The sequence below is a fragment of the Heliangelus exortis genome, chromosome 5, assembly GCF_036169615.1.
Source record: "Heliangelus exortis chromosome 5, bHelExo1.hap1, whole genome shotgun sequence".
Classification (NCBI taxonomy): Eukaryota; Metazoa; Chordata; class Aves; order Apodiformes; family Trochilidae; genus Heliangelus; species Heliangelus exortis.
Window position 1 is genome coordinate 30,939,215 of NC_092426.1, and position 21,315 is coordinate 30,960,529.

Genomic DNA, 21,315 nt, shown 5'->3' on the forward strand with positions numbered 1-21,315 from the left:
ACAAAAGTAGCATTGTTTTCATGCCTTACTGCAAAAAAAAGTGAATTATTCTAATTTCTAAATAGCAAGCTCGTTTCATGCATTACAGATTACATGACAAAAAATGTTAGTTTTAGATATATATTGCACTTACTACATCAATATAATAATATTACTAAACTTCATGAGATTATATATTACACTTCCAGATTTGCTGTCCATAACTTTGTCTTCATTGAACACATCCAGTGCTCCCTCATTTAGTGATTCTTACAGATTTCCTTGACCAGTCTAGAAGTATGCTGTGCTATTCATCCATCCATTGGATTTGAAAAGCTAAATATCCTCTTTCATGGCCAGATGTAAAATATATGCCAAATACTGCTCTACTGTTGCTAGTGCATTTCCAACCAAAGTATGAATTGACACTGTTACACAGTTCCACACAACCAAATACATCAAGTAAGACTCTTCACAACACAGAGCTATGTAATGGATAGCTGTAGGATTTATTCTTTAGAGGGTAAGTAATAACTAAAATTTCATAAAATAGTATCAAGAGTTTGGCACTGCAACTAACAAATCTTCTCAGTTACCTTTGGTGTTAAAAATACAAGCACTTTTTAAACTCATGTTACCCAATCAAAATGTATTCTCCTTTCTCACTGACTTCAAGTGCTTTTTCAAAATCTTTAGGCCTCTAAATATTTTCTAAGTTCCCTCGAGAGAGTAAAATTTACCTACAATAGAGAATCAGCACAAAGTCTACACAGCAGTGAAACACAACCTAAACCACTCTTGAAAGTCTTCCTCCACGTAAGAAATATTTCATCCATAATCATGTGTAAGCTCTTCTAGTGATGGTTAGCATATGACTTACTAAAATTAACCCACTAAAGAACCATTATCCTGATCTACTGGAGAGACAATACATATGAATAAAGGAAATTAAGAGCAAAAGTTTGTTTTCTGAGCACATTGAGCCTTTGGCACTCACATTTGAGTCGTGTCAATCAGACGGCAGTGTAACTCCTCACCATTAGCTTTAACCAGTTCTTGAAACTCCTCCATAGTGGTGGACAGTTTAGAGTCCATTTTGAACATAACCCAGAACTCTGTAATCCAATACCTGTTCCACATTGAAAATACAGAAACACAAAAATAAAGGTTTTGCTCTAACATCCATAAGGCTGAAATTTAGATAGTCTCTTCGGTTTTGAATTGTATTTATTCTCCACTGACTTTGGGGGATACATTTGTTTTTTAGATGCTTTTGCTAGGCTACCTTGATTTTTATCAAAAATCAAAATTTCAAGATTAAAAATCAATTATAAATTACCTGGCTTAATTATATGCAGAAATAAGCTACATATACACTTGCAATAAATTCAATTTAAAAATTTCAAGTTTCATATTAAATTTCGATAATGTAGATGCTGATTATTTATTAATGAAATTTTAAATATTCTTGCATATTCATTTGAAACTATACATTATTTGGGCTGAATATAAGAAATGCACTGTGCTAGTCAGAACTGTATCTATTAACTGAAGAAAACTTTACTAATTAAATATATTTAACAGTTTGCAGGTGATTCAAATATAAGAAATGCACTGTGCTAGCCAGAACTGTATCTATTAACTGAAGAAAACTTTACTAATTAAATATATTTAACAGTTTGCAGGTGATTCAATCTCACAAGCATAAAATATTTTCAGAGAACTGCAATTTTCTATGCTGGGCATTCAAATTGTTTCAATTGTATATTTTATACTTCAGTTCCTATGTGTGACATGTAACCCACTGTGGTTACACAGATCTGCTCAAAGCCAGTTGAGTTGAGCAAAGCTGCTAGAGCAAACCTTGAAAAGCTGAAGCATCTGTTTCTCTTTTTAATGTCAACTTAAGACATTCAAAAGCATTCTTATGTACAGCACACAGATAGCTGCTCAGCAAGACTACTCTTACCTCACAAAATAGCATATCTTCACACACATTGTGGAAGATTTATTTTCTAAAGCATTAAGATAGGTAGAAAATGGTTAAGGAAAACCACATCCATTCACATATGATATGAAATGTAACATCCTTGATACTTGCCTACCTTTAAGCACTAGAAATAATTAATCTGATATTACATGCCATCAGTAGAGAGTTTTACACAAGCACATGCAAAAAAACATATCCCAAGATCATCAGCAGGTTTACTGTAAATATGACTACTAAGAGTGATACCGAAATAGCCGCTCAAGTAATGAGTAGTGCTAAGTAGCACTTAAGTAGTGTAGTGATTTGTAACATCTCACATTTTTTTTATTAAAACTCATGCACTTGCACATCTTGCTAAAATTTGAAATAGTTATAAAGCCTGTAAGATATATAGTTTGGGGTAAGAAAGGATTATCTAAATTAAATTGTACCAAAACTGGTTGAAGATTCTTAGAATGTCTGATCTGCTTCCTGTACTGTGCTCATCATTCACAGCCCTTCTACCAGCACATGCTGCCATGTTAGAATAATAATAAAACAATTCTGTTCATATCATGAACACGTTCTGCAAAGAGTTAATGAATTATAGCTCTTTATTGTGTTACATTTTGTAAAGCTAAAAAGTCAGGTAATATATTCCTCAAATAAAATTCCTAAGAAAGGCTAGTAGTGACAATATGATCTAGTAGTTTCATTGTGAAAAAACACTAGTGAGCCAGAGACACACATGTATGAATCCAGGCAGTCACCTCAAAATGGGAGCAAATAGGAAGGAAAAGCTTAAAAGAACAATGCACCGAAGTAAATAACAAGTGAGAAATAGTACTTGCTGAAAATTTTCAACTCCGGAAACACTCAGAATATTTTCTAAAATTACACTTTTATCCTTTGCTCTTCTATAGATAGAGGACAGAGAGAGCAAGAGATCAGAAATTTAAGTTCAGGTTCACAGTAACTAACTGAGGCACCTACACAAAGTTTCCAGCCAATGGAGGGTGATTTATCCTACTTAAAGTCTGAATTGAAGTTTCATCATCTTCTCTGTGGTTAAGATAAACCAAAGAAACCAATAAAACTCCTCAACCCTAAACTAAACAAAATCACACTACGCAACCAAAATCTGTGAAGAACAAGTATATGGTTTAATTAGTAATACAGCCATAGATTAAATATCCTCTACTTACCCATTTCAAAGGCATCAAGTTATCTAATATTACCTTAACAGTGGGTGAATATTACAAAGGATATAGATCAATGAGTTTCCGGAGCATATCTGCAGAGGAGATGATAAACTGATGCATAGCCAGAATTATCTTTAGCAGCTGCTTGTTTCGATATGCATTTCCTTCTAAATCTGTAAAAAAAAGAAGGCATATTTATACAGAAATCTTGGTATACCTTGGTAAACGATTTACAAGGTGTTTTCTCTGAATACCAATTCTAATCAGGCCTGTTCATCTATGCTATTTCAAAGATAGCACTAACTTGCTAACTTAGGAAGTTAATGATTTTGTAGTGAGATCTATGTAACAACTATATTTCACTACCAGGATTTGGAAGACTTGAGCAAAATAAAAAATTAGAGGAGTAAGAAGGCAGCTGTGTTTCAAAATTATACCTAATTGTCTCAGCCCAGCAATGCACTTAAATGCAGATTAAGAAACTAGAGCAAAAGAATTCAGTTTCTGATCCATACAAGCCAGCCAGCAGCATGACTGAATTTACTGAATAGAATGGAGATATTCTTAGGTGTTTGTGAGGTTTTTTCTACAGTTGACATTCATAGCACTAAAGAACATGCATAAGTTAGGTGTTAACCTTGACGTACATGGAATAAAATAAAATGTATGCAGAAGCTCAGAGGTTAACCTATTCCTACTGCTGGTAGAGGACCTAAATGTCCTAACACACTGACTTTACGTGTAACAAGGATTTTACTTGAAGGAAGTTTTTAGACATCCCCTATCTTCTGGGCCCTGTGTTGTTTTGTCAGGTTTCCCCCCCCCCTGCATATTCAAAAATGATCAAAGGCATCAAATGCAGCTGAACATTTTCAAAAGTTTCCATTTCTGTAATATTTACAAACATGCTCACTATTGTGTTTGTTAACAGATTAGGTTTTTCTATGGTCTGTCATGAGAGAACCAAAGTAGCTTGAATTGAAAATACCTTCAAAAGCAAAAGAAAATCTACCTTTTTGAATAATTTTAAACACATTGCCTATAAGGATAAACTTCTAGCTGTTAGCACTTCAAATAACAGTAACACAAACCATATACAGAAGCAATTAAGACTAAGGCAAAACAGAAGAGGCAGGTGAAACAGCACATTTGCAGCATATGAAATGACATCTATTACTACAGGGGGAAAGATCCACAACATTTTCAAATGCACTGCAACAAATATAAACATTAAACTTATCCCACTTATTTCCACAAACTATTATTTAAGATTCCATCAACTTTAGTTTAAGCTGGCAGACAGGCTGACTCTATTTCATCCAGAGTATATGTAGTTTAAGGAAGGTGGCTCAGAATGGCTCAGATCTGTATTTCACAGGTGAAGTTACTGCTTTATCTGACTGACACTCTGAAAGCAGAGGACATGCTGGGTATCATACAGCTGGTGTGGGTAACTTCATTCCTCAAGCAAAAGCAAAATCAGCTTGGAGGAAACTCAATAGAACAAACAGTCTTGAAATACCTTACCACAGCCAGCCTCTCAGGCAAGACATGAAGAAAAATCCTGATTAGTAAATTGTGGCAGAGCCTATGTGACCATGCATCAACTCACTCAGCTCTGTTAAGCCCAGAATGAGAACCTTAAGTATCACGTGATCTCCAACTCCAAATATGAGAGACCATTTTCTCAACCTATCTTCTGAAGTTACAGTTGGATTGTAAGGAGCAATTCTATCTACAGCAATATGGGTGAGGGGAAAGCCTGCCTGCCCTGCAGCCCCATAAATGAGAGCAGTATCAATCCCAAGTCACTAAAAGTTCTTGAGCAGCCTTCTGACTTACACTACAAATTCTCAGTTGTATAGCATAGACCAAAGTTTATGCATTCCTTGTTTATGTTCTCAGATAACTTAATTCATTAATTAAAGAATCTTCCTGGGATATAAACTGTTAGGCATTACAGCAGGTGCAGTGAGGGCAAAGCAGAAAAGTATTCAGCCAGAGAACTGGAAAATTTGCAGAGAACGGCTAGGACTCAATATTCAGGAAACTAATACTTATTCAGGCTTTTAATATTTGGCATTTTGTACTCTTCCAGTGTCTTCAGCGAGAGTAAAATTATTTTAGGGTTTGCACACTGTCTTTGTTTATCCCATATCCAGGGCTAAACTGAAGCACTTTTCTCTCTAACCCAGTGACCTCCCCCCAGCCAAGATGAGAAGAGAAGCCTTGTGGGTCGAAATATAAGCATATTTAGTGAAATAACACCAACATAAAATATGTACACTTATACTGAGCCTAGTCCTCAGGAATAGCAGAGGGAGCAGCAGACCCAGAGGCAGGATCCCCAGGAAACAGAACTCCCCCTCCTCAGCACTGCTCCCCCTTTATAATGAGCCTGAGAGCAGTGGTGTGGGTTAACCCTGTGAGTCACCCTGGGGCAGTGCCCTGACTTTAGCTCCCAGCTCACTTGGGGCTTCGAATGGCCTCCCCTCCGTGGCTGGCCTCTGATTCTGCCCCAGGGGAACCAGGACACCCACAGAGCCCTCTATCAATTTTCATTCATCTTAAAAAAAACTTGGTGTTCTGCCAGAGCCTCTATCCAGCAGCTCTTGTTTAATCAGAAAAGCAGTTCAGTGGATGCTTAAGTTGAAAGCCAAATGATTACATGAACACATACTATTAAGTTTATACAGCTGTAATTAAATCACCAGCTTTTCAGAAGTGCTCGATATAGGTCATCTCCAGCTGACAGCCAGCAAGTAACTCTCTCTCCTAGCAGCTCTCCTCTGTGGGTATTCCAAAATCCTCTGTCATGAAATAACACAACACAGGTAGCACTTGGCACCAGGTTCCACACTGAGTTTCTGTCCTCTAGGAGATGTCTTTTCCATTTGACCTTCTACATTTTACAAAGATGCAGAGAAAAACATTATGTTCTGCCTACTATTAGTGACTAGGTCATTTTCTTGCATAACACAAGTACGTGTTTAAATATTTTCTTGCATAATAAAAGTGCACTTATGCTTCACAACATCCAGACCTAATTATCTCACAAGACAGGTTTCATTATGACAACATACAATTATCTTGCATACATTAAAGCAGTAGTAAATTTTTTGTCCTCCATTCTCTCACCTGACTAAAAGGCTCATCTCCACAAGGAAAAACATTGTTTTAGTGATGGTTTAAAAAAACAAAACGAAAACACTGCAGCAAAATTTTTTCAAGTTCCTGGCACAGTTCTGCACCAAACAGGAAACCTGCATGGAATTGTAGCAACACGTGATTTTACAAACACATGCAGTATCAAATAATTATTGTCAACTTCCTGCTTATTTAAATAGGAAGCACTTGTCAAGTGATACAGACAATATTATTAAAAAAGAAAAATATGGAGTCTGATTCCTCTTCCATTTGCATTTCAGAAATTCATGTGTCAAAAAAATCCATGGAGTTAAAACTGGTAAAAATAGGCTGTAGTTGACAAAGACTCCAGCTCAGTTTGGGTTTCTTAATTGTCATTGGGTTTTACCCTCCTCTGAGCACTAGGTCACTTTTCAGAGAGCTAACCTGCTAACCAGAGCTGTGTGTAAGGAAGTAACAGAAGTCATGGTAAAGCAGCTTTGTGCAAATGCTGCAGCCAGTCAGAGGGCTCTCCTGAGTCTGTAGCAGGAGTGTATCTGAATGCCTCAGCAGCATTCTCTTAAACCTCCAGCAGTTTGGTTTAAAACTTTGAGACTCATTTTCATTTCCGTTTGCATACCTGTTTCTAACCACACACCCTGCTGAGCAAAAACCACTAAGTGAATACTAAATAAAGTGGAATGGGTGTATTTCAGTTAGCCAATTTACCTTAAAGAAAGCTGAAAAATATTGTAGAAGCTTTAGCTTTGTTTCACGGCAGCAAATACAATTAACCCAGTGGTTAACATTTTTTCCTGATGCAAATATCCTTATTGTGCCAAGAGGTTTTAATAAATATTCTCTGAAACAAATGAGGAAGCAGGAGTTGAATAGACTTTTTCATGTAGTATTTAACTACATGAGTGAAATCACAAAAATTTGAAATATTTTATTATCTATGTAGTAACACAAAGCCATTAAAAATTACAATTACAGAAGTTCCATCACATATGTGAGACTCAGAAGACACAGGGGTAGAACATCCTAATCTAGGCCCATCAGCCACTTTACTGCACTCCCCCCATACAGTAGGGAGCAGGTTTTGACTCCCTGTAATCCATGTATCACTTTCCTAAAACAGTGGAAAGAATCAAAGTATTCAAAAGCCAGTATGCAAGGCTTTAGAAGCAAACTGGCAGGTCTTGATGACCACCAAGCCTGTGGTAAATATGTTCAATAGACAAGATTATTGTAATAAGACCTCACTCATGACTGCAATGATAATGCAACAGGAAGAATGCCAAGGACATCTTAACTGAGCTGAATTTTGCAAGAAAGGAAAAGTAGCTTTTTTACTTCTAACAGGCCTTTATTTCATAAGTATTGTCTTTATTCCATAAGCAAGTTCCAACTCTATCACCTACTGTACAATTTGAAATGAATCAGAAGTGAATCACAGAGCACTGACATCATGTGATCGGTGATTAAGCTACTAAGAACAGGAATAACTTCATGTAAACTCCCTTAAGTCTTCCAGTGGTTATCAAAAAGCAGCATCAAAAACAAGGCAGTGCATCAAGCAATTGCCAGGCAGCCTTACTAAGTGCAGAGATGAAAGCTGCAGGTTGCTATTCTGATGGGCTACAAAGAATTCTTGAAGATTTCTGCAAATTTTTTTTCTGGTGGGTTAAAGAGTATGGTGTGGGGATGGTGTTACGAATGTCTGCACAGATTATTAAAACAGCATGGGATTTGAAAATAGGGGAAACCGATGTTCTTAAGGTCTTAAGTTCTCAAAGACCTTGATGTATGAAACAGGCACATATGAAACATGTGGAAGCATGTACTAAGGTTTAGTGACTGAAATGAAAAGCCATAAATCAACATCTCTGCCCCTGATGCAAGGTACAGTATTACAAGATAACCTGAAAATGGCAAGAAGTAAAGAAAACTGAACTACAAATTTCATGGATACTTCCTGGAACTTCCCTTCACAACTAGGAAACTCTCTTCCCCTTCAGCTTAAAGCTTATGCACCTATGCATAAGACTATGCAGCCTTCTTACTACAAGTTTGCTACTGCCATGCTAGACTTGGGTACCCTGTAATAGAGGTAGTCACTTAATGTATTAAATTGATCACATTTGGTCAGAATCAGATTCCTAAGAAGCCACTATCCTGCTCATCACTTATGACACTATCACTGGGGGTCAGCAAGAAGATCCAACTTAAATAGTGTTTGCTTTTTGAGTTGGAAATAGCCTTTATTTTGTAATGACAGCTGAAAGCTTTGTTTATGGCAGAAATCGGGGCTAGGAGCTATTGCATTCTACTCTCCTGCTCCAACTAAGAATCATCTTCATCAAAGGCAGTAAGCTTTAGAACCAGTTTAATTTCTTGTTGAAATTCTATAGTGATGAGGAAGCCTCTGTTCAAATGCTTGTTATAGCATTTGAACATTGCTATCATTAGAGTTCTCCGTAGTGTGTAATCAAAGACATCAGGCAGCTTTGGCAGTCCATTACACCTGGCCCCCAGCAGGCAGAAAAAAAATTGCAAAACATACATTTTCCCTTAAATATTTTCTCTATTTAATGCTTCCTTCAACTCTTTTCTGAGCTAAGAAACATAAAATGTGTTAATCTTGTTCTTCAAAAGCTGCGTTTTCTACATCTCTGGTCAACTCTGATATCCTTTTCTGAGTCCCTCACAGCTTGCAACTTCATGAAGCAAATCTTAATACTCCAGAGAAGATCTTAGCACGAGAGTAATATTTTTAATATTCTGTACATAATAACTTTATATACACATACATTTTTATACATAAATATACATATAAAATGTATGTATGTATATAAACAAGCACACACATTCCTTCTCTGCATGCACTTTTCTCCTTAGATTTTCTGCAATGGTACAGTATCATTAAACCATTTTCAGTTTTCAGTTTCATCTTCACACTGAGATCCTTTTCTGCAGAAATGCTGTATATCAGGGACTTTATTGTTTTTACAACTGATAACCCTAAGCCTAGAACTTCACACCTGTACTTCGTGAATTTTTCTTTGTGATTCTTTCAGATCCTTATTTTAAAAGTGCATAATATGTTCCAGAAATAACTATGATGTCCTTAAAAAGATGATGCACTTATTTGTGAAAAGAATGATTGTTTTAATCTTAGTGGCAGCAGAAAGCAAGTGGACTCCTGTGCTTACACTTAACTCTTTACAGAATGGTCATGTTCTCCCTCTCACAAGATTGCTACAATGTTTAGCAGACAGAACAAAAATACTCTTGGAATTGTGTTAGTTGGGGTTTTTTTTGTTTTGTTTTAAATTGGTTTATGGGCCACACATGCTTGTAACTATTGAGCTATATAAAAATTTATTTGCATAACTAATTGGTCTCAGGGCAAGCCCACCAAAATTAAAATACAAACAAATCAGTATTTTTCAGAGAGGAAAGAAGGATGCTACTTTGCAATCAATCCTGAAGCAACAGGACCCTAAGGAAGCCAAGTAAACCCAGATCTTGTCAGGCATTTTTGAAGTTTACTGATTCTCCAAATCTACTTGGCTGCCTTCAAACTTCCTACAGAATGGGAGGGTACCTGACCCACTGCTGCTCCTCCAAAGACTCCTTAACAATGCAGATCTATCCAAGGCACAAGTGAGAATAATAAGCATCCAAAAAGGATAATGAGACTGTTCTGTGTGAGGGTAGGGAACATTAGGGGAGAAAAATCTCAAGGGAAAGCCATCACCCTCTCTCAGAAACAGCTTTTGGAAAGCTACATCTTGCAGAAAGAGCTCGGGGTGGGTAATTTTTTGAAATGAAAACAAGAAGATAAAAGCTCTTGTCAAGGGGAAACAGGATGATTTTGAGAAATTAAAATGTACTTAGAGAGAAACCAAATGAAATGTGGGTGGAAAGCATTCCATTAGCCTTGGAAATTCATATCAAGTACACAGAACAAGATAAAATGTTAACACTTCCCCTCATACATTGTTCTAAAGCATGTTTAAAATATTGGTTTTAACAAATTTAGAGGAGAACTTTTTAATCAAGAAGTCTTTTTCTCCAAAGCCTACAAAACATTTTTTTTTCCAAAACTTTAAATCATCATACTGGAGCCACGTGCACCTTTTGAGCTGCAGGCAACTCTTGAATAATTCAAGTGTGATGCCTGGCAACACTGTTGTGCTGGCATAGCACAGGTGGATGAGACAAAGAGACTCCCACAAGAGAATCAGAAACTTCTAAGGAAGGTTTCACTGTCTGACCACTTACAAAAACACTGCAGTTGTGGGATAAGCTTCTAACTGTATGATTGATTCTGGGGCTGCATACGAGATCCAAGGAAACACAAAGTAAGCTCAAACTGGAATGGACTAGCAAACACCAAGCTTCTTTACCCCTCAGTGACTCGGAGATGTTGCACATCGCTCGGGTTAAAGTTCCTGGCCATGCTTTTTATTACTGATGCATGTTCCAACTCTACTGCTGTAATATGTTTAACTTGCCATTTCGGGCATCTTCCCTTTACATATCTCATTTTCACGGTCTGTTCCGTTAGATATATTTCTGCAATTAGTGTTTACAGATTCTCTAGCTTCTAACTCAGCAGCTGAGCTATGCCTTCTCACACTGCCTCCCTCCAGGGAGGAAAATGATGATCATGAGAAGGCTGGGGGTGTCAAGAGGCTGGGAAGGGCCAGAGCTGGGACAGCTAATCCCAGCTGACCAAAGGGATGCTCCATCCTATATCATGTTGTGCTCAGCAGTAAGAGCTGGGTGGAAAGTTGTCATGGCTGTCATTGCCCATAGCTGGTGATGACCAATTAGGGCTTTTCACATCACCTGTCTTTCTTGGGTTTGTTTGGGTTTTTTGGCTGTTGGTTTTGTTTGTGGTTTTGTTCTGGTTTTTAACTTAAACTGTCTTTGTCTCAGTCCACCAGTTTTCTCACTTTTGCTCTTCCAATTCTTGCTACCAGCCCACTGAGGTGGGAGGTAAGTGAGCAGCTGTGTGGTAGTTGGCCGATGGCTGGGCTTAAACTGCGACAGTTCATCCTTAGACTGAAAAAATCTCTTCCTCACCATGGACTGAAAGAGCAAAAGTTTCAGAAAAACACAGCAGCTTCACATAAAAACATACCCAATCACCACACAGCACTATCAAATACCCACATACAGAAGATGCTCCCCAATGGCTGATTCAAGTGTGCCAAATTTTCAGAGAAACATTCCCACATACATACAACTTTCATTGGTCCCAGTGGTCTACCACAAAGCAAGACCCCTGTGCCTCCAAGGTACTGCTGCATCTGTTGCAGGGCATTTCTTAATATTGCTAATAATGGTATCTGCTAACATTCTGTGTTACTCAATGTAAACAAGTACTTGTTTTATTTTTAATGTACTCTTTTAAAAGCAGAGTAGCACTGAACAATAGAGACTGACATTAAACATAACTGGTTCTCCTGAAGGAAGGGGAAGATAAGCTCACCTATACCCAAAATGAACATTTTCAAGGTGCATCCTTTTTCCCCAGAATGTATAGGTTAAAATAGAAAAGAAGCTCTTGACATCTCATAGTACTGTTCTATGCCAGAGGAGTTTGGTACCTCAAAATAATGGTATTGTCATAACTCTAAATGATCTTTCACCATCATATGTGGTCCAAAGCACTGATTTTTTTCTTAATATAACCCCTACATAGATCTGAGCATTAAAACTGGCAGTGTTTGGGGATTCATAGAGTAATCTTCAAATACAAGTGTAATCTTAGTAGCTTCCAACAGGTACTCTCTTATCCTTGGGTTTTTTTCCTGAAGTTATATCCTGAGTTATGAAGATATCTCTGTGGTCAATGTAAGTAAATGGGAGACTGCTTTATAAAGCAAGAAGTATGTTTTCTTAATTTTTAATGTATTTCTTGATTTTGGAAAATTATGTTGAAAAAGACCAATGTAAAATTAGCTAAACAGAGCTTTTTAAATGCCGATAAAGAAATCTGAAGTTTCTTTTCCTTGAGAAAAATTTTTCCATAGACATCAGGTTAAAAGGAAATCTATTTTCGTTTTGGTACAATCCCAATTAACTTTAATAGTTAGCTAAATAGCACTTAGTATTCTCCAGAGCAGTAACTGCTCTTCTGTTCCCACAGTGTCATGCATTCTCCAAAGCAGTAATGACTCTTCTGTTCCCACAATGTCATTAATTGATCATTAACATAGCTTCTGTCACCACCTAATACTGAAGTTTCTGCACAGCATTTGACCAAATTGTACCCACATTACTTAACATGCAACGATCAACAACATTTTAATGCCAAAAACAAAGAATAAAATTTTAGTTCTTTTGGGGAGACATTCAGCCTAGGCTTCAGGGGTGAGGGGTAGAAGCCTACAAGTTTGTGAATCATGAGCTAAACACAAATGACTGTTCAGGCAAACTAAAAGAGGAAAGTAAATGACCAAATTTGCTTTCTGTGGGTGTGCTTAAGCCTTGACAGAAGTAACTGCTTTCAAGTCAGAGGTCTTTGTTAGAATTCAGCATATGGTAAATTTAGGAAAAGGATAAACTTAGTACTTGAACTGTGACCATTTTACTAGTTAGTGTACATTTTAACTAGACTGGAAAGCTGTACTTTTGTTAAGATTAGAGTGTGTTTTTCTAGATAACTGAAAGGGGAAAAAATGGATAAAACTCAGGTTTTTTGTATTTTAGAGGATAAGACAGCCACAGTTCTAGTATGTGATACCAAAGTGAGCTATAAAAAGTTTGCTCGTTCACAAAACTAGACAGCTCTGCTAACATAATTATCCTTTATTCTAGAAAGTTATGTTAACTATGTTAACTATGATTAACTTGCAGAGTCTTAGGCAGCTAAGAGGCAACCAGCCCCAGCACCCTTGCCAGGTTGCTGATTTCTATTAAAACAATTCCATGGCATCTTTCATCCAGATCAGTCTGGAAGTAGGTTCCATAATTTTTAAGGTTTGTTTCCAAGCACCTCACCTTATCACACAATAAGGCAACAAGCTAGTTTAGCACTGACCAGACACTGCAGACCAATTTACATCACAACCTACTCTTCAGACGTCCCCAAGAGTAACATGACCACTAGAAGTTGTAAATTGCACTAGATTCACATAATTATATTAACATAGTTAATCCTTGAGCTTAAACCTTTCAGCTCCTTTGAGAAGTAGCAGCAATGTATTTAAATCTTATTTTAACTTTATTTTTTTTTCGTATTAAAGATTGACGCAGCAGTATAAGAAACTAACTCCACTGCAAACTGCTTATAATGGCTGAGCTTTTGTATAGAATTACATGCTCTGGGAATTATTTCATTTGCTTTCCCTTTACTTACATCTCTTTTAAGAAACCAGACACAGGGACATGTCACGGTGACATGCATTTAAAGATGATGTTTCATGATTTCTTTTTCTTGCTTTTTTTGAGCACACTCTTTCTCCAGCAGTAACTAAAATGTCTGAATTGTAGAATAAGCACAGGTCTTTTGTGTGCTACACCATCAGCTCTTAAGTGACCCTCAGATGTCTTCAGGAAGACACAAGTGTTTGTATAAATTACTACTTTCAAGTGCACTCTTGGAGTTGTTTCTTAGGTAGACCTAAGTAAAGTTTCAGAGCTTTTCTGCAGACATAGCAGGGAGATATCAAATTGACACTGTAAAAAGGTATGTTTTATCCTAATTGCAAAGTTTTTAAAGACTTGTAAAAACAATTTAACCAAATGCTTTGTGTGGGCAAGGAAATGGCTCTCTGACCCTACGTGCTCTACAAGCTTCAATTCATGTTAAAATAGTTCACCGAATCTTTGAAAGATGTATTGGTTTAAAAATAAGCACAGTTAAACCTTACTCAAGATTTGAAACGGTACATTTAAAGATAAAGAGAGACAGAGTAAAAAAGAAAGAAACAGGGACCTCTTACCATCATGCACATATAGTGAAAATACACATAGAAATGTATGTGCTAAAATAGAGACTGTACCTGCTAAAATAGAGACTGCCTCACTAATAAAAAGTCAGAAAATCGAGCTCTTAGGAGATAAGGATAGCCTTAAAGTAAAAAATGTTCTGAACAACTCCAATTTAATTTCAATAGGTAGCAGATACACAGTTAGCAAGATATCCAGTGAAGTGAACACTGTTGATGTATATTCTTCTCTATCTGTAACACTTTCTGGACCAAATACATGTAAATATGCATTTATGCTGTCTGACAAAGACTACTGTATGAAGAACTAGAAAAAGCAGGGCTGTGCTACTAAGCATTTGCTTCCTGTCTTCTACTGAGCTGTCAGCATTTAGTCAATATGGCCATGGACCAGCAAACTAAACCCTACTTTGTAGGTTTCAACAAGAAAGCTGATGGAATAAGTGTCTTTACAACTAGGAACACAATAGGAGAGAAAGTCACACTGACTTTCAGAGAACTGTCTGCCAGTCAAAAGTACATTCTTTTCCAGGCATTTTATACACTACATAATGGAAAAATAGAGATGCAGGAGGTTAAAGTCACTCTTCTACTTACAATTCCACTCCAGAATTGCAGTCATTAATGAAGTTTGCCTCCAGATTATTCCCCTCCTGAAGCTGTCATATTCCAAGCCAAGATCTATAAATTAATTCTTTGCTTCCCTGAACTCACATCTTGTTACCAACTGAACATCTACCTCTATTTTTTTCTTTGTGACCTTTCTGTTCAGAATTAACCTCTCTGATGGTGGGGGGCTTCACTGAAACTAACTTTTGTAGTCTACAGAGTTCATATTTTCCAGTCTTTTCAATAATATTAGCCTACATTCTGCTCTTCTCTATTCGATCTCCTTCCTTCTTTGATTTCTCTTTTCCTCCACTTCCCTATTATGAATTTTTTTTTTCCCCCCACACGATCCCTTTTTCATCTTGAAAAGTTACAGGCTGCTCTGCTTGTATCCTACACTTACTCTCTTTTTTCTAAAGCAATCATACGTGACGCATTTACTTGAACTTGAGCTCTTCTTGTCAGTCCAGGTCAAAGCAGTAAAGCCTCCTACAGGTACTTAAGATGTTGAGAGATCCTGCCAGTCACGCAGAACATATTTTGAATCAGTGTCCTATATAACCAAATGGATGAGAGTGCTTTCAAGTCTCTACAAATCTCATTCAGGACTGATATTCTTTTCTGAGACACTCAGTGCCTTCAGTCTCTCATCATGCTCTGTTTTTTTCTGAAATCTTGCCCTAGGTTACATCCTGGCTTTTATGTTGCCTTTACTTTTGGCAATCCATTTTGATGGTGATTCATCTTACTCGACCTGATGCAACACTTCATAGGACTTGAAGAAATCTCTACTTTCAGCATCCCCTTCTCATTGTGTTATCAAATAAACACTGGTGATCTCTCAGATGCAGTGAAAAGCTACATGAGACTTCAAAGTACCTCATATGACCCTCACTGCTTCTGTCTCTAATGCACATGCCTATCATTCTTCAGTTCAAGATAAAGATGACCCATTTCAGAGCTGAGAGATGTTTCATTTAATTACACTGGATAAGTTTAAATAAATAAAAAAGCTTCCTAACTCTATTTTTGGAGTTAGCAGGTACAACACCACCACTGTAATTCATGCTACTCTGTCCACATTCAAGCTTCATCTTCTACCCAGAACTGTTGTGGACCCACAGAAAATATCACAGACTCCGAGATCCAGCCTTTGTTCCTCACCTCTTTAACAAGGGTTTTGGATTAATTTGGCTCTCTGAACAAAATTTGTCTTTCTACAAAAGATCCTGGCATACATTTGCAACACTATGGCAAAGGTTGCCCTTCTCACTCTTAACTTCAATTTAGCATTATGCCCCTTTCTCATTTTTTTTCTCTTTACACATTATTTTTTATCTTTATCCAAAGTATAAGATAAATAACTGTTCTTCACAGCTGCAAATTCTTAATACCTTTTTGGTTATACCTTCTTGTGATATTCTCTGCAAGCATTCTCTGCAAAAGGCTTCCAACTTCCCCTTACACACAACTGTTGACAGTCATACTTACACATTATTTGCTTTTTCCAAACTCATATAATTGAGCCCAGGAACATAAATTTCAGCTGCATACTTTGTATAGGAATTATATTTGTAATTGTACACAAAATATTAGCAAGTACAGGATAGCACTGACATGATGCACTTTGTATTCTCAAATGTGACACATCACCTCTACTGACTATTGTTCTTGTCAGTCCTAGACAGCAAGTGAAACAAGGGCTTTTTTCCAGAAAGTAAACTTAAAGCATAAAAAAACTGTGCTGACATTTTGGGGGGTTCTGTACTTTTAACATTGAAATAAAATTTGCACAGATCACAATAATAAATTTCTAGAATAATGTACAAAATATTATAGGTCAGCATCCCTGAGACTGAAGACACAACCTCAGTCTGAATAGAATTCTTAGAATATAGGGCAATAGCTTTACTTTAGTGCTGTGCATGGGAAGGAACTTGCTCACTCACTCACTCAGTATGCTTGTAATCACATAGTTGCTTGAGCAACTATGAATTGTTTCCACTATTTTTCTCCTCACCCCCATCCCTACTCTAACTCCCAGATTAAAGTATTTTTCCATATCTTGCTTTATTGGCATACTTTTGCAGTGCTTTTGATAGTAACTACAACAACCTTCTTGAAGAAACTTCATAATGTAGGTTACCTATGGTTGTAACAGTTTCACTTTACAATTTATTTAAATATCCTAGTGGGAAATTTTGAACATAGCTGAAGAACATGCATAATATCATAGAAGATGTACAAATACACAGCTATGAACTGCACACAAATCATAATTCTAGCAGTTCTTAGTGAATTAAAGAATATGTTTCACTACAATTCACATAGCTAGACCTATGTACCACTTGTCAAGGTTCAAGAAAGCCCTATTTAGGGGACTACAGTAAATTTTCTAACTGAAGTATAAAACCCTTTAGAAAGATTCACATGTATAGATAGCTGAAGTGGACAGGTACCTTTGCTTTTCTTTGTCACTTTAGTCCTTATAATATAGGATGCACAGAAATCCGAGTACACACTGTGCATACTGATATGTACAGAGTATCAAAAACATATTCAAGTAACTAACCAAAAAATAATCTCCTATTCAGGGTTTCACCTACACTACTTGAAACTGTAATTATTTCCCCAAAGTTTTATCATTTTATATTTTTAATACCTTTTGTTCATAAAAATGTGGACACGTTAATATTGGTCAAGCAGCCATAATCTTAAAAGTGCGTGAAGGTCTTACATGTGCTGTAAATTTCCTTCTCTCCCAATCAAATAAAGTCTATAAAAATATGAATCAGCATTTGTTCAGGAATTAGGGGTTTAGAGCAGTTCAGTGGACATGCTTTTTAAAATAATTAAATGGAGGAGATATTAAGTCAAAAAACCTCAAGATATTACAACTATATGTTTCATCAGCTTTTCCTCAGACATGCATTTCTCTGCACATGTTCATTAAAAGGCTTTAAAGGTTAAAAAACCCCAATAAAACACAAACAAAAATAGATGTCCAATGAATGTGAAAGATTTGTCATTGCTCATACAGTACTTCTGTGCTGTATCACTAGATCAGCACTATGTGTTAATATTTAACTACATAGGTTAATTATTTTAGAGCTTAGTGGGTGTTCAAGTACATTTATTTTCTAAGAACTACTTTGCAAGTTGACTTTGACACATGCTTTGGAACTATCTCATAGTACTGAAAGACAGCATTAAATGAACAAATGCACTACTTACAAGAAAATTATCAAGAATAATTTTTAGAGCCTTCAGTACTAACATATTTTAATAATAGAAAAAAATAAACACATTTACCAATGAAAAAGTTTGAAAAGAAAACCAGGGATAAAGGGCTCAGGCAATAGTCATGCTTGTCCATACATTACAATTCTTATTGTAAAAAGACCAATGGATAACTCAGAAAGTTACAGGCTCAGGATTGGCTAAAAAAAGTATACTGCTGTGGTTTTTATTTAGATTTACTCTCTTTTGCAGAGTAGCAACTTTAAATCTATACCTAATGCAAGAAACAATTTGAAGTTATTTCATGTAGCTTCAGAAATAGCCTTGGTCATTTACAAATACCCAACATTTACAAATACCCACCATTTACAAATACCCATAATGTTGTTCACAAACATTATGAGAACATTACTGCAAGATGCAAAATATGATTAGTGGCTAAAGTTTACCAAATTGGTACTTGAAGGAACAAACAAAAACCATACAGAAGTACGGTCTTACTTTCTCAAGAAAAAAGCAGTACTCATGCTAATCTCTTAGCAAATACCAAACACATGCATAAACTGATCCTCAAAATATGCAGTCACCAACAGTATAGAAAATTCTCAATCACATATCTCAAGTCTGCTAATAAACAAATGTAATTCACTAGTAAGTGACCTAAATGTAGCCAGGACAAAACCAAATTAATACTGTTCTAAAAAGCCTCCAGATACTCACCAAAAGACTGAATGCAGGTTTCAAGCAGATCTTCCAAAGTGGCCCCTTTGGCTAAATGCCCCAGTGGCACCATCGTGACCTGGGTGGTATTTGAAAGGCTGTGACAGTGACCAATCTGCTTCAGCTCAAGTGCTTCAGGGGCAGTGCCACATGCTTGAGCAGGCTGCCTAAAAGAAAGCACAACAGTGAAGTAAATATAAGAAGATTGAGTGGTAAATTTTACGCTGCATGGGAGAGGTGAAGATATTTGAGAATTAACTCCCTGTAGCGAGGGTGCTGAAAGACATAACCCTCCCACTTGATACATATACCAGAGACTGTTCAGTGACTTTTTTTTTTTTTTTCCTGTTGACTGAGGATTGCAGAACTATAGAGCTCCTTGAATGATGTCACGATTACCACATCTTGTTACTTTGTTGGGAATTATGTTTATGATGAGACTTCAGCATAAGCAAAAAAAAAAAAAACCCTCAAACTATGAAAGGGGAATATTGTTACACAGTAATCATAATCTACCACTCATATTTGTACATCCACCAGAAGTAATTATAATAAAAAAGAGGAAAAATTTCTAATTATAATAAAATAATACACACATTGGAAAGCACCAGGCTAACTTCATTGATTTCATTTGGGAAACTGCTGTTAAATAAAAAAAATATCAATGCAACTTTAGAGTTTGAGTATTTCACAATGTAAACAAAAAATAGATTAGTTTGCATCCATTATTTCATACTGCAAAATTTTAAAATTGCACCAATGACTAAAGTAATGTCTTTATTATTAAAGGTAAATGAGGCCAAAATAAAGCACAAATTTTGTTTTAGGCTTGTATCATATAATGCCTTATTTCAAGAATGTGTATGCATACAGATAATATTAAAGGTTGTTCATTAAGTCTGTATAAATAGTAAATGGGCACATCATTATATAAATGAAAAGTGCTGAAACATTTTTGCCTATAAATAACAGGAATCACTTCAAAATTGTCAGTTCACAAAATGGCAACAACCTCTGCTGTTTTAATAAAACATAGGTTTATTTCAGGGATAATTTGCACTCCACAGACTTCCTGAACAAATGACTCCAGCATCTTTAAGCTGCTATCTAAAAGCTATAATACAATTTTTCTTGAACACCATGCAAGATTTTTATTAACAAACTGACAGTGCTGAGAAGAAAAGGCACAGAAGTTTATTACAGGCAGCTAGGAAAGGCAAAGACACAAGCATCCCTGTAGAGGGACTCCTAGATTTAGTTGGAAACATACACATCTGGAGAAGACAGGCTGGACCCTAACTCATTCCAGTGAATTTCAAGCCTTCTCTTAAATTTCTCTCTCATTTGAATGTCAGGAAAGCTATGAAACTGTGGATGATGTCACTTGCAACCCAACACTAACCTCAGGCCTCCACAGTTTCACTACCAGGAAAACACAAGTCTGACACTTCAGAAGTAGTGACCATCACTCAGCTGCTCCCGAGCTGAGCTGACAGTGGGTATGCAAAGAATGCTCGCTTCCCTTCCCCCTTTCTCTAAATTTCCCTCTCAGCTTGGTGATCTGACTTCCTGTTCTTATACAAACACAGCAAGGGCCTGATCAGCTTTCAGGGTTTTCTTTTTACCAGCTTAAACCCTTTTCCTAACTTTATTCCAGTGCCTCAACACAAGGCAGAGTGTCCTAGCCATGCAGTTGTATTAAAAAAGGAGTTACGGCAGGAAGATATTTTAGGTCTTGGCAACTCCGAGTGTCAAAAAAGTGTCCACACCCCCACAAAAGTTTATAACACTGTGGCCGACTTGGCAACACCGGACAAGCAAAATGCAGCCGGTGACACGTCGGAAACCAGCCATTCATTAGAACAGATCCCCTTGCAGCAGTTACTTGACACTAAAAATACATGAAAGCCCTGCTGTAAGGCGGCGGGAGGGGCAGGTGGGGTGGAGCGGGGAGGGATGGGGACAAGAGTGTTTCCACTACAGGCTATTTGACGGCGGGGAAGAAACCACACACAAAGGACCATCAGCCCGTGAACTGACACCCGAGACAGGAGGCTCTTCGGCGGCGAGGAGGGGACACCCCGCTCCCGGCCCCCCCGCGGACCGCCGGCACTGCCGCAGGTAACCGGAGCCCGGGCGACCGCCGAGCCGCCTCTCTCGCTCGGCCGTGGCTGGGCCCGTGACGTGAGGTTCTTCCCAGCCCCAGCCGACCGACCTGCCCGAGGCATGCTTACACCCGAAAGATGAAAAAACATCCTACTCCTACACACCCCGTCCCGAGCTTTTTTCCCTTCTTTCCCGCCTGCCCCGATTACGACCCCCGCGCCCCGCGGAAGCCCACGGCAGCCCCACCGCGACGGCAGCACCTCACACCCGTTCCCCGCGCCCCGGGCGGACACTTCGCAATCTCGGGCTCGGCGGCGTGTGGCCCCGAGACCTCCCGCCGACGAACGCCGAACCGCCGCAGGACCGCAGCCTGCCCCGCGGTGGGGCACCGCCG

The 21,315-nt window shown here is 37.6% G+C and overlaps 1 protein-coding gene across 2 annotated transcripts in view; it reads right to left on the reverse strand.

The window, feature by feature from the left end:
- The window catches only part of RASGRP1 (RAS guanyl releasing protein 1), a 41,529-nt gene that overhangs the window by 19,383 nt on the left and 831 nt on the right, over positions 1 to 21,315 (reverse strand). For both annotated transcript variants that reach the window (XM_071744330.1, XM_071744329.1), the window contains exons 2-5: positions 18,816 to 18,982; positions 3,218 to 3,323; positions 1,949 to 2,011; positions 977 to 1,108 (exon numbers count right to left, since the gene is read on the reverse strand). In XM_071744330.1, the coding sequence (XP_071600431.1) occupies positions 977 to 1,108; positions 1,949 to 2,011; positions 3,218 to 3,323; positions 18,816 to 18,888 (374 nt within the window). In that variant the 5' untranslated portion in view covers positions 18,889 to 18,982. The remainder of the gene's footprint in view (positions 1 to 976; positions 1,109 to 1,948; positions 2,012 to 3,217; positions 3,324 to 18,815; positions 18,983 to 21,315) is intronic.